The 13,494-nt window shown below is 32.3% G+C and overlaps 1 protein-coding gene across 1 annotated transcript in view; it reads left to right on the top strand.

The window, feature by feature from the left end:
* LOC107439258 (sodium- and chloride-dependent betaine transporter) overlaps positions 1-13,494 on the top strand; it is a gene marked incomplete in the record, with an annotated part of 53,561 nt that extends 40,067 nt beyond the window's left edge. The window contains 4 exon segments of the mRNA XM_071181944.1: positions 1,853-1,952; positions 4,624-4,724; positions 6,163-6,336; positions 11,304-13,494. Of these exon segments, the coding sequence (XP_071038045.1) occupies positions 1,853-1,952; positions 4,624-4,724; positions 6,163-6,336; positions 11,304-11,510 (582 nt within the window).

The raw sequence follows: 13,494 nt of genomic DNA, 5'->3' as shown, positions 1-13,494 counted from the left end.
TGCAAATTAGGTAAAAAAATTGTAGAGAACTTAATTGATCTTGCCTTATTCGAGTGTGGGTTCAAATAACAAGTAGTAAGAAGACCAAGTGAAGGAACAGCTCTTACCAGTGAATGAACACCCAGTAAAGGAACACTTAATTTTGGTTATTTTTTAATGCTCTTTATGAATTTATAAGCCATATAAATATTAAAAAAAGCCTATTCTTGAAATTATAACATACAAATACTTGGAAAATGTTAACTTTCTTTTGTAATCATGAATTGAAAATTAAAGTGTCAACATATTAACACATACTGCTCATTCACTGGGAAATCTATGCCCAGTAAAGGAACATGAATGCTCCCTCACTGGTTAGAAGTTGTTTTTCGTATTTTTAACAAACTTTTGATGCGGAACATCACTTAAGGTACAAGAAAATTAAAGTTTATCTTTTATTTTCATTTACTTAGAGAAAAAAAACCAGTAAAGGAACACTTGTTCCTTCACTGGTTTTTCATGGTTTGGTGATCCAGTGAATAAACAACCCCTTTATCTCAGGACTTAATTATGCTATGATGCTTAAAAAAAATAAAACGTAACTTCAATAACTATATTTTGAATTGTCTTTTCCACAGTGAAAAAAATAAAACTATTACATGCAATTAATTCCACTTCAAACATATAAATACAAACACTCACCTTTTAATTTTTTCAAAGAAACAAGGTGTTGCAGAGATAATAACTAATTCAAAATTTTTTCCATAGAAGTCTATTTGACCAGGTAATCCAAAACATTGCTAGATGACTTCCTATTGTTTGGCAGTAAGCTATTGTTACCGATCTATCTAAAGAAAGACTTTCAAATTCTTATTTTTAATCAATATATATGAAATGTTCCTTCACTGGATAGTGTTCGTTCACTGGTTGGTTTACCCTACGTACTTATTAATTCGAATAATATAAATTAGGAGCCTTCAACATGTGGCCCACAAAAATATCAGATTCAGTAAAAATATTTTGAAAAAAAAATTACTGTTATTTCAGACTATCCCAGGGAATTTAAGCGTCATGGCTGATACTTCGAAAGAAAGATTGACAGGTTAATGTATTTGAAGATGAGTTAAGACTGGAAGGAAAAATACACAATTAAGTTTCGCATCAACATATTCAGCTTTACTTTAAAGCAGTTTTCACAAAGATTCGCTTTTAGGCTCTCTGCTTGGATGCATATTAAATGAAAGTAAAACAAGGACATACATCATTGTACGTTGTTAAAATCCGATGCGTGTAAAAATATTAACATGATGGTTTTACTTTGGATTATCTATCAAGAAAACTTTACGTCTTTTTCATACTTTGAACGCGTTTTAGATCCAAGAATCACATCGAATCATAATTTGTATTCAGATAATCGCTGTCCGAACACGGTAACTTCTCGCGGCCGTGTAAGATGTGGCTACTGCAATTAATATTGAAGAGCTGAGTTGTGGCTGCATTGTAAATCATTCGGATAAGTTTGCTCTAAGAAGTGTTGTATTGCCACTGACTTAACATTAAAAAAATTTAATTTTGAATGCAACAAAAATACTGTTAAAAATTAAAATTATTTTAAATTGTGTACTGTGAACTAAAACAGTTTGAAAAAGATTTGATGCTGATTTCAATCACAAAAAAACAAATTAATAACCCTTTTTTTTAAAGATAAAACTGCTTTTTTCCTTCTTTTTTGACTTACATTATAATACTTTGTAGTATATACTTAGTAGTTGGCAAAGTATACATATTTTTAACAAATATGTATACTTTGCCAACTACTAAATTTTTTTTCAAATAAATTTTGCTCATTCTAGTAAATTTCTTTATCTTTTAGGCGGGAATTTATTTCTTCCAGATAACAGATCATTACGTAGCGGTCGTTGCCACAATAGTCGTAGCGATCTTTGAAATCAGTACTCTAAGTTGGATTTATGGTAATTGAAAAAAGTCTTTATACTATAGATTGTGATACACCTATTGATTTCACTTTAGTATGTATCATGTTAATTTGAGTTAAAATTAGAAAACACATAGTTAAAGTTAAATTTAATTATTAAAATAGTCTTGATTACAATTTGACATAACATTAAGTAATACAAAGGGGGGAAAGAATCTAGGATTCGCTCACCAGGTGTGTCATCTCGAAACCAGGTCACCTTTTCTCAGCTATGCAAACTTTCTACTGATTCCTAAATGGTTGCAACCCCTACAGCAAGAGGAAACTTTGCCAAACTCACCCTTTGGCTCACTTTATCGATGTTTTTGGCGCACTTACTATTTTGGGACTCCTTGCTCTGCATCAATTGTCGCAGTAATTGATATCTAATTTTTAATTTAAACTCATAGTCCGGGACACCCTGTGTAGTAAATGGTGACTGGTGCACGTTAAGTCTGTCAGTTCACAAAGTCTTCCATGTTCCCATAACATATTATACCTCTGAGGGTACTGGATTGGAGATTGAGCGTTCTCTGGTTCAGGTCAAAATTACGATCTGTGGATGAATGGATGTAGGAATGGATCCATCCTACGGGTGTGACGTATAGGTGTGGCGGAAGTCGAATTCTTGGCTATAGATGGTTCCCCTGGAAAACACGAACAATCGCTCCCTCTCTGCCTTATTAGCAGACGCCAAGAACAACAACAGTTTAGACTTATAGTATTGAACAATAACTTAGATCGTCTGAATATAGACAGACGAATAGCAATTATTGTTGAATCCCCTAAATTAAAATATTGTAATAACTTTATGGGCAAACAAATTTAATGTTTAACATTTACCAATTAATATCCAAAGCTCCTTTTTAAGGATAAACTTTTTTATAGAATAAAATTTGATCTTTAAGAAAAGCAGATGACTAGCAGGGTTGCCAGACTCTGAAAATAAATAATACTACGACTTCATCCGAAAAAATACTACAAAATATTACATGTCTTAAGCGCTATCTACAGGACTTTTTTGAAAGCTTATGCAGACGAAAACTGAGACAGACGATTATTATTATTATAATTAACATTATTTATATCGTCTGGCTAAAGTTTTTTAGAATTATATTTAAATTTATTTTAGTTGAGGATAAAATAATATTATAATTGAAAAACAATTATCCTTTAACAATTATCTTAAAACAATTATTATCCTTTTGTGCAATTATACTTCAGATATACGTGTAGTAACTAATATTTTTATCAGCAACTTTGTCTTTTGAAGAATAAACAAAGAGTTGTGTGTATCATAATAATGTCTCTTGTGTATCATAAATGATTTATTTCAAAGTTGTATAAAATTGAACCTAAATGAAAATATAAAATCTCATATTTTGTTTCACATCCTACATAGAAAAGAAACGTAAAATCTACTTAATCAAAGTGCATAAGAAACAATTTATATTATAGTTTACTAGTATAAACGAACTTTTACTTTTCACAATAATCACTAGATACAGTGACTAATAAAAAATAAACTGTTGGATTATTTCAAAAATTGTTTTTTACTTCAAAACTAGAGTGAAACTTTTCGTTGTTTTAGGAAATGAAAATAAAATAAATAAATAAAAATAAAATAAAAATACCACATTTTTAAAAAAATACTACGAAAAATACCATACCCCTTTTTTGTGAAAATATACTACCCTAGTATTAAAAATACTACGTCTGGCTTGACTAGCTTTTCTTTTAACATTTGCTTGACAAACTAATATGAAAACACTTTTATTCTAAGAATCGTTCTTTTTAGCAGCAAATGTTTTGTCAGATGGCAAAATTGTAACCACAATTTGAAAGAACATGCTTTTAGAAATGATTTCATTTTAACCATGAAAAATTCCGAGCGACCAAAATGAGGAAGTAAATAACTTCTTTTTAACTTTAATACTGCTAGCAATTTTTGAAATCAGTCGCTACTTTCGCAATATTTATATTAGAATGCTTCTTTGATTATAGAGGTATCGAAAGTGGAAATCAGCTTTGAATTTCTTATGCTCATGTTAGTCGATGCAATACAAATTTCGCATGGATAAAAAAAGACACCATTTCTAAAAGCATCAAACATCACAATTTAAAAGCATCAAGCATCAATCATCACAATTTTTGCCAATGAAAGAATAATTGCTTAGATGGAGTTAGTATGGAAGTGCCTCCATAAATTTGTTCAAACCCTTCTATTCCAGCCGTGAGGGCTCAGGAGATAGAGTGTTCGCCTTTCAATGAGGTGAACCGGGTTCGAATCCCAGCGATGATGGGTCGATACAAATTTCGCATACGGCTTGTACCGACCACAGTGCTGACGTTAAATATTCTCAGTGGTAGACGGATCATGGGTTAGAGTTCCCTTGCCGTCTGTCTGGCTTACCGTGGGAGGTTCTCATGGTCGTCCTCTCCGTGTACGCAATAGCGACTTAGTTCCATCAAAAGCAATCCACGAAGGCATATTTCTCCTAATACTTGTCTTCTGGATTGTGTTCAAAATGACAAGGCTACGGAGTTGAACATTAGTAGTCGTAAACCCAAAATTGGGTAGGCTGTTCAACGACTAACAATAAAATAATGTCGAAGATCATGCAGTTTCAACAGAAATGATTTTTAAAAAAAACTTGTATTCATTGTAGGAGCAAAGAACTTGGCTAACTGCATACAACAGATGACTGGAAAAACAGCTTCCTATTTTTACCAGTTTGCTTGGATTATACTGACACCTGTTACTATTTTGGTAAGGAGTATTCTTGCACTAGAAAACTCTTTCTTGATTTTTTTATAATGCGGAACGTTTGGAGATAAATATCACGAGAGTACAATTTTTATTTTTAATTTGATTAAGATTTTTTTAATTGATCTTAGATATTTTCGTGGCGCTAATTTCAATTTTGTAATCATTTTTTCCCTTCAAACTGTAGTTTTATGCAATTTATTATTTTGTCATAACCAGGATTTTTTCAAATTCACTCAAATGAATACAAAGTGTCCCAACTTCTCTGCTACGTAGGGAATGGTTGGAAGAATGCATTTCTGTTTATGATACGATACGTTAATGTTTGTATGTTTTTTTGTCTAAAATATTATTTTCAAGGGGTCAGAAAAGTGTATATGCAGGCATGCACTAAGCATTAGCCACCTCAAAGGCGATGCGATGGCGAATAAAATTGTGTTTTGGCGAAAGTATTAGCGAATGATTTTTTTCCACTGGAAAGAAAAATTTATATTAGCTCGATCCTCAAAATTAAGTCAAAAAGAATTTTTCTAAACAAATCAGTATTTTTTATTCGATTACAGTAATTTTCGGTAGATGAGCGGCATTACCAACTAGAATTGGGTCCAAATAATATACGCCTGAAACTAACTACCGTAAAATAGTTTTCTATGGGAAAAAATTAATCATAAAAAAATTATTAAGATTTAGAAGATTTTTGAAAATTGGCGAATGCTGAAATTGGAGATTCGGCAAAATTTTTGAAAATTGGCGAATGGGGTTAATTTACTGGCTAATAATTTGAAATCCTTAGAAACACAACCTCAGCTTCTGCTTGTAGTCCAATCACGTATTGTCTATTAATTATATTTGTATACAACAGGGTATAATTAAAAATGAACATAACTGTTTAATAAAAAAGAATTTATTGATAAAATTTACAGAGCGTGTAGAAGGAACTGCAAAATTTTGTATACAAGCTTCACAGATTTACTATGTGAATTCCTTTGGTGACACGGACAACATCCAGGCTGTAGTCCATTTCACGTCATACATTCTGAAACTTTTGTGCCGTCACCAACGTTACAAATTTCGTTCTTTGAGTTCTTTAATTGTTTAAACATCGTTCTTTCTTCAAACATCCTATGCCATCTGCGCATGTTGTTCCCATATGGAGATTCATGATTGTAACGCTGACGAAATCTACTCTGCACTGTGATGACAGAATGACAATGTTAAATTTTAACACACAGAATGCTTTCTGCACGGAATACGCCATTTTCACTCATGAACTTACGCATGTGCAGATGATCGTTTCACTGCTCCAACTATATTCTATGTTAATCCTATCGATAAATTTTTTTTCATTAAATAGTTATAGCTGTATGTAATAGTTATATTCATTTTGAATTACCTTATATTTTTGAGATATTAGAAATGCTAACGAAAGTTTTTCGTGCAGGCCACCGTGTTCTACAGTGCAAGCGATATTGGTGGAACTGTTGTGAAGAGAGGGTACACGTACCCCAACTGGGCTCACGTGATGGGATGGATGCTCTTCTCTCTCACACTTTGCTGGATACCCTTCTTAGCCATTGCAGCCTACCGAAAAGCCCCCGCATCTCACTTCATAAGTGTAAGTTCAAGCTTCACTTACTCCGTGTAAGGTGTTCTCCAATCACCTTCCTTAAGTTATGTTTTTAAAATCGTGGCCAGAAATGCAGATGATTAAATGTACTCATTCAAAATCTCAAACTAATATTTAAGAGGATAGAACATATTTAAAAAATGTAACAGTATGGTAAACCACTATCGAAGATACAGGAGTATTAAAAAAAAATTAAAACCAATTTGATCGCCAAATGAAACTTGAAGGTGTTAAAACACTCCCCTCACACATCTTTTCTGTCTGTTTCGGTAATTAAACATGTTTTAATGTTTCCTTACTTTTCTCATTCGTGATTCTTTAGGCTTTAAAAATGTCTCTGGTTGTTTCTTTTTCAAAAAAATATTAATTTACGCCCTCTCATGTGGCACATATTTTTTTATTGCCTGTCTCATTAGTTAATCTCGACAACAAAGGGAGATGGAGAAATGAAAACAAATGCTACGTTTCCTATGATAGCTGTAATTTTATACAGAAATTTTGACACAAATTGTTTAGTTGCAAAAGTTGCCAATAGATGACGCTACAAAAACCTTGTGTTCTATGGATAGTTGACGGTGTAAAGCAAAGCACAGCTGGAGCTAGCAGTTAATATTTGTCGTAAGACTTCAAGGTCACTATACTTTCGATTGAATTTTACGTCTGAGTTTGAAAAAGCGGGCTATCCAATATTATTATACTTGTAGTACTTACATTATCCGCGTTCTTTTAATTTAAATTTCAACGAAGCGTATAACAAATGAATTTGGAAAACTCCACAAGTACGCTATGATTCTATCCAAAATATAACAAACAGCGATATTGTACACTAATATAACCAAATAAAGGATAACACTCAAATCATGGCAAACCTTACACTTTATTTATGTTGTGATATTAATTTTCTTAAATACTTTTAAGCCCTCCCCCCCCCACCTGCTAGAATTTATAAATGACAGAAAACTCTTATGAATGGTAAAATTATGCGTATATTTAAACTTAAATCAAAATAATAAAAAGTTCTTAGAATATTAAGTCTGTTCACACATCACCTCGTAAGCATAACAAAAAATGAAGAATACGCCGGAAGTTTTCCACATTTCTTTCGGTTTTAAGATTATTGTTTACATTCAGTCAATCATCCATTGAACGTCGATATCACAGTCCTATTATAGTCCTACGGCATTTGTATTCTTTACAAGAACTCTGAACTGCGCCATCTGTTAATAAACTTTGTAACTAAAACTGGAAATTTATGCATCAAATTTTTACAGTTTTCACAATAAACATATAGTATTTATTCCATTCTCTTATCAGTCCATCATTACGATATTTTTAATTTTATAATTAGTCAATCCTCCACAAGGCATTATGTTATATATGAATATAGACGATATAAAAAAATGCCCATTCCAAACACAAAAATTTATATATAAGAAGCAAGAGAGGAAATAAGAAAAGATTTTTTTTTTAAATAATAATAATAATTTAAAAATATATAATTTTTGACTTATTATTGATCAGTTATCAAATTTTAAAAGAATTAAAAGTTAGCATTATAATTGCATCCAGCTACAACCAATAGAAAAATCTCCAAAAAAGAGAACGGGGCGTTAAAAACCCCTGGATTGCAAGTTAACAAGCGGGAAAAGTTTTTTGAATATTCTATACTTTCGCAAGAACTAAAGTGATAAACAAGTTAATTAACATTTCAAAATTCATTATACAATAGATGCCGAGCCTCAAGTCTTTGCCCTTCCCACATGTGAAATATGAATAAGTGGTAACGTATCACCTATTAAAGTTGTTGTTGTTGTCATAGGCCATTGAGGGTGCGGTTGCTCTTGTTTTCCAGTGGCGCCATCTCTGGTCTATAATTCGACTTCTGTCACACCCGAATATGCTACTAATAATATCCTACTTGTAAACTGTGGAGACTGCATTTCCAAGATGTCTTCACCACAAATATCGATGAATATACCGGCCAAGACCCGAATTTAAATATCGCGATATTTTTCTTAATTAGCTAATTATTTTTTCATAGGCAAATTTCCGTTGCCCGAATAAAATGTATCAATGCTCGCAATTTTGAAATAGCTCGCAATCATTATACAATAGTCGCGATTTTATTTTTGTGATATGTTATGATATCTATAATGATTGCGATTTTGAGAATATTTGATACCCATTTATATTATCGGTAGCCAGTGATTTATGTAGTAAAACGAAATCTGGCGTTGTTAACAAATTTTCCTTTCTAGTTCCTATAAGCAATGAGTACCATTAAAAAGAAATCTTATTTAGTTTCATTTAGCCTCTCTTTACAGTTTAGCTTCCCAATCAAATGATTTTATATAATGTGTTTACTTTAATTACTTATCAAAATCATTATAAATTAAATCTATTAAACCAAAATAAAACTGTAAATTGGAACATTTTAGTAGAGTTATTTACTATATATCTGATTACCAACCTTTGGTAGTTCTGCGTAAAATTTCATTTTTATATTTTCTAACTTATAAATTTTATTTAAAAAATGAGTTTGATTTTTGATTACCAAACTCACATGAATACATATGTTTTACGGTCTATGTGAATAGTCGGTTATTATTAATACTAAACGGTCAATATTTATAATAACCAAATAAGCTTATTACAGTGAACGATTTAGGCTCATTTATCACATTAACAGATTATTATTAATAATAACCAAATAAGTTTGGTCAATGTCATTCTTTCGCGTTTTTATTAGGGATAATTCCGTATCGTGATCTGCCACGCCAACTACAATCGCCAAGGCTCCAAATTGATTTTAAACTGGAAAAATTTAAGGAAAAAAAATAAAACTTGCAGATGTTTGCCAAGGGGTGGCTACGAGTTATATCCTTCAAGTTGGTCCCTTTCAGCGATGTTTTTTTTTTTTTTTTTTAGGTTTCTCGACGGCTGCTGCCCGGAACTTGCCACGACTTGAGGATAATTCTGCCACAGATCACGATACGGAAATCTCCCCTTTTCGTTTCTTACTTAGACCAAAAGAAGTTGTTATTATTTATTTTGACCGATTAGTATTAATAAGAACCGGATTTATCACTTTAACCGTAACACATATACAGAGAGGCACACCCATGTCCCAATGCTGTATAAACCGTTTCATCACATTGACTTCATTGGTTACTATTAATAATAACCGGTAAAAGTGAATAATTTACGATATTTCTCACTTTAACAAAAAGAGGCGGTTATTATTACAATTTAGTCTTAATAATATAACCGTAACATTTATATAATTCAATTTTTATTTTATTACCGCACAGGGAAAATCATAAAGATAAAAAGATGTCAGGTATATGTGTTACATGGATATAAAAAAAAGTATAGAGGAAAAAAAAAAGAAATTGGAAGGCCTATTAAAAAATAAATAAAAAGTCTTAACATCAGCCCGTAATCAAATTTATATGTTTTCATTCGCTTTTATTGCTTTTAGATTGCCTCCTATTGTTGTTAATCATTTCAACTCTTGCGCAATCGTACGATATTCAGAAAACACCTTTTCCGGGTTAGAAGGCACCTCTGATGACGACTAATCCTTTTCTGTTCTTTACATGTGCATTCGTTTTTCTCTTGTGAATTGGGCTTATTTTATTTCGTTTTTTTTTTCTTACTTACTTGGATGCTCCGTTCCTACTCACTAACAACCCCCGAGATTGTTGACGCAGTTCCTTTCAGATATTAAATACCCTACCAAAAATTTTACCTTCGCTACAGTGTGACTCAATACGAATACTATAAAATCTTGCACCGAGGGACCAATATTGATATGCCTAAATTTTTTTAATATTGGTTCTACAAAACCGTGGTGGCTCAGGGGATAGAACGTTCGCCTTCCAATAAGGTGAACCGGGTTCTAATCTTGGCGATGGCTGGTCGATTTGAATTCCACACCTGGCTTGCACTGACGACAGTGCTCCCTTAAAAATATCCTCAGTGCTAGACGGATCATGAGTTAGAGTCCCCTTGCTGTCAGGCTAACCGTGTGAGGTTTTCCTCTCCATGTTACTCAAATGCGGGTTAGTTCCACCAAAAAGTTCACCACGTAGATAAATTTCTCCCCATACTTGATCCAGGAGCTCCCTTGCCTTCCGGATTGGATTCAAACTTACAAGGCTACGGAGCAGAACATTTAGTCGTAAACTCAAAAAATGAGTTAACTGTTCAACGTCGGTTATAAAATAAAACATAGTTCCTAGAAAAGGCCTATATAGAGCCAATATAAGTCCTATATTGGCTGAATAATGAATATAAAATATCGGGTGAACCGGACAATTCTATATCGGGTCAATATCAGAAAAATAATGGCCCTTATTGAGTCGAGATTCGTGAATATTGGTTCAATAAGAGCCCCAAGTTATTTTGCTGCTTGGGTACTCGCTTCCCTCGTTCTTTTCCACTAAGTCTTGTTTAATAACCCGCTTTTGTATCTAATATTTTTAATACTTTGGTTTCGTTAAATTTCAACCTTCGAACTCTGCTTTTTATTCCTCACCGATTTTTGGTTATGTTTTCTCAGTTCTTTTCTATTTCCTTTGCTAGCTTTCTTCACCTCTCCCAACCTATATTTTACTTAATAACCGTCGTTCAACAGCAGATTACGACTGCTAATGTTCAACTCCGTAGCACTAAAATTTTGAACACACGACGATATGGCGCTCGTGCTTGCCCACGGACTCGGTAGGGCATCTAGCTTGATATATGAAATCTACACGAGCCCGAACTATTAAGTAGCTCGGAGAGATCACTCCTAGATAAAAGTTGAAAGATTTACGTCACCTTAGAAATCAATTTCTTTTTGTAGTTTAATTTAGTTTAGTCACTGGGCTATATTAGAATTAAAACACACACATAGTCAAGCTTAATATATTAACATTGATTTGTGTGACTAATTATATTTTTCATTGCAGAGGTTCATGTCTACAATTCAGCCAAACATTCGTAGCCAGTCAGGATTTTGGGAGCCAAAACCCGTCATCATACTCAACGGTTCAACGGTTACATCTTCAGAGTTTCCAGACTACAAGTTGCCCGAGCTACCATCTGTTCAGAACGCTGTGCAAAATTACGTGGAAAAACATTCCATTCTTCATAATAAAGCAGAGACTAATTTTTAAAGAAAATTATTTAAAAGTATATACACGGTATTCCGTAATGACCGCTTTTAATATGTATTTTTCGAATCTTTGTACAAAACATTCGGAATTATGCTCATTTAGAGATTACAATTAAGTGAGAATAAAAAATATTTCCATGATCAATCAATATTGAATGGTCTCAGCAGATGTCAATACACTTGCCTGCCTTCTGAAAATTCATCAATGATTGCTAGTAACAACCAATAGGAATAAATTTCCATTGGAATACGAATAAGAGTCATCTAATAGAAATGGTGTTAGCAACCAGTTGCCATTCACAACTATAAAATAACTGTATCGGATTGAATTTATTAGTCAAGTGAACAATGGGATACCTGCAAGTGACGTAGCTTGGGTATCTCGATCCTGATTGGTTGTTGAAACGAGGCATTTGTTTACGTCAGCAACTGTTCTTTCCATTCGATTTCGAGTTAGCCAAAGCTTTCAAGTATCAATTCTCTTGAGTGATACATTATGACTTCTTTCACAAAGATTCTTTCTCAAATATATAAATTCTTTCACTATATATTTACACAAAGACTTAACACAAAGACAGGCACGAAGCCATATGGAACATAAATAAGCTAATTATACATCGAAGTTGCCAGGTACACAAAACAAAAATATATCACAGTTACAATAAAATGCATAAACAAATAATAAATCTAAATTAAGTAAAGGATGTAAACGAGAAAGAATTATATTTCAAGAAGTTCTATGCGTGATACGGCACCGTATTTAATTAATTTCACGTTATTTAGCATTCTAACTTATGTGGAGAAACTTAGTTCAACTTTAACACGCCATTTTGTTTAGAAAAGATCAGCTGGTGCTGACGTCGTAGGTCACATGTGTGGGTATCTGTAATCGTCTTCGTCTTGAAGTGCGAGTCCCCAATTATTAGTCAAATTTTTAAGGAGAAATACATATTTATGGAAAATATCAATTTATATGTGCAACGAAAATTTCTTTTTATTCCCGCCTTTTTTTTAAGATATATTTCTTTTATTTGGTTCTCCATCAATGAAATACATTTACCTGAGAAAAATTCGCCAATCAGGCTCTTATAGACAGGAATAATGAAATTTTTCGTTAGCAGCCAGTGACCGGTAGACTTTAATAACTTAGTTAGTCACTTTTTCCTCAAACCTAATGAGTCGGGTGACCAATAGCGATAGGTTCTATTCACTTAATAGCCACTTTTGATTTTGTTTGTNTTTTTTTTTTTTTTTGTGCTTAAATTAAATTATATATATATTTTTTTTTATTAAAAAAGTCCATACTAGAAATTATCCAAGCCTATAAAAAGATTTTAAATTAGAAATAACTTAACACCAAGGAAAATAACGTTTTAAATAAAATAAAAAACAATGTAGGATTTATGTGGCATATAATAGTATAAACAACTCAATAAAAGCTTTTAAAAGCTAATTATTTATTAAAATGCACGGTTATTTAACTTTTTTTTAAATTTTAATAGCTACTTAGAATAGTCAAGATCAATTTTAAAAGTAAGAAAAAAGAATATATTCACATACTTTTGAGATTCGGACTCATAAAATTACTTTGTGTTATTTCTGTCCGACTTCCTGTTAATTGTATCTTTCTTTTATTGTTCTCAAAATGGGTTGATCTTAGTTAAAAAATCATTTTTGTTCTTACTACATTTTGCTTTTCGTTGAAATAACGCCTAATGCGCTTAGTTTTCTCATTTTTACAAAGATTCCAAAGATGCACGTTAAGAGCGATCGTAACAAAACACCCTGTAGACTCTTTTACTTCAATGCAATTTGTCACCTATGAGATTTCGCCTAACTATATCATTTTATACATACTGTTCCATTCATAACATACTATGTAATCATAGCGTAGATATGTGATGTTTAATTATGTTTGTATATGTGCCATACGTTTTTATACATGTTTATGAAGGAATATGATTATAATAAAAAATTCAATCATA

The sequence above is a fragment of the Parasteatoda tepidariorum genome, chromosome 6 (genome assembly GCF_043381705.1).
Source record: "Parasteatoda tepidariorum isolate YZ-2023 chromosome 6, CAS_Ptep_4.0, whole genome shotgun sequence".
Classification (NCBI taxonomy): Eukaryota; Metazoa; Arthropoda; class Arachnida; order Araneae; family Theridiidae; genus Parasteatoda; species Parasteatoda tepidariorum.
This window is presented reverse-complemented; position numbering and strand designations above follow the sequence as displayed.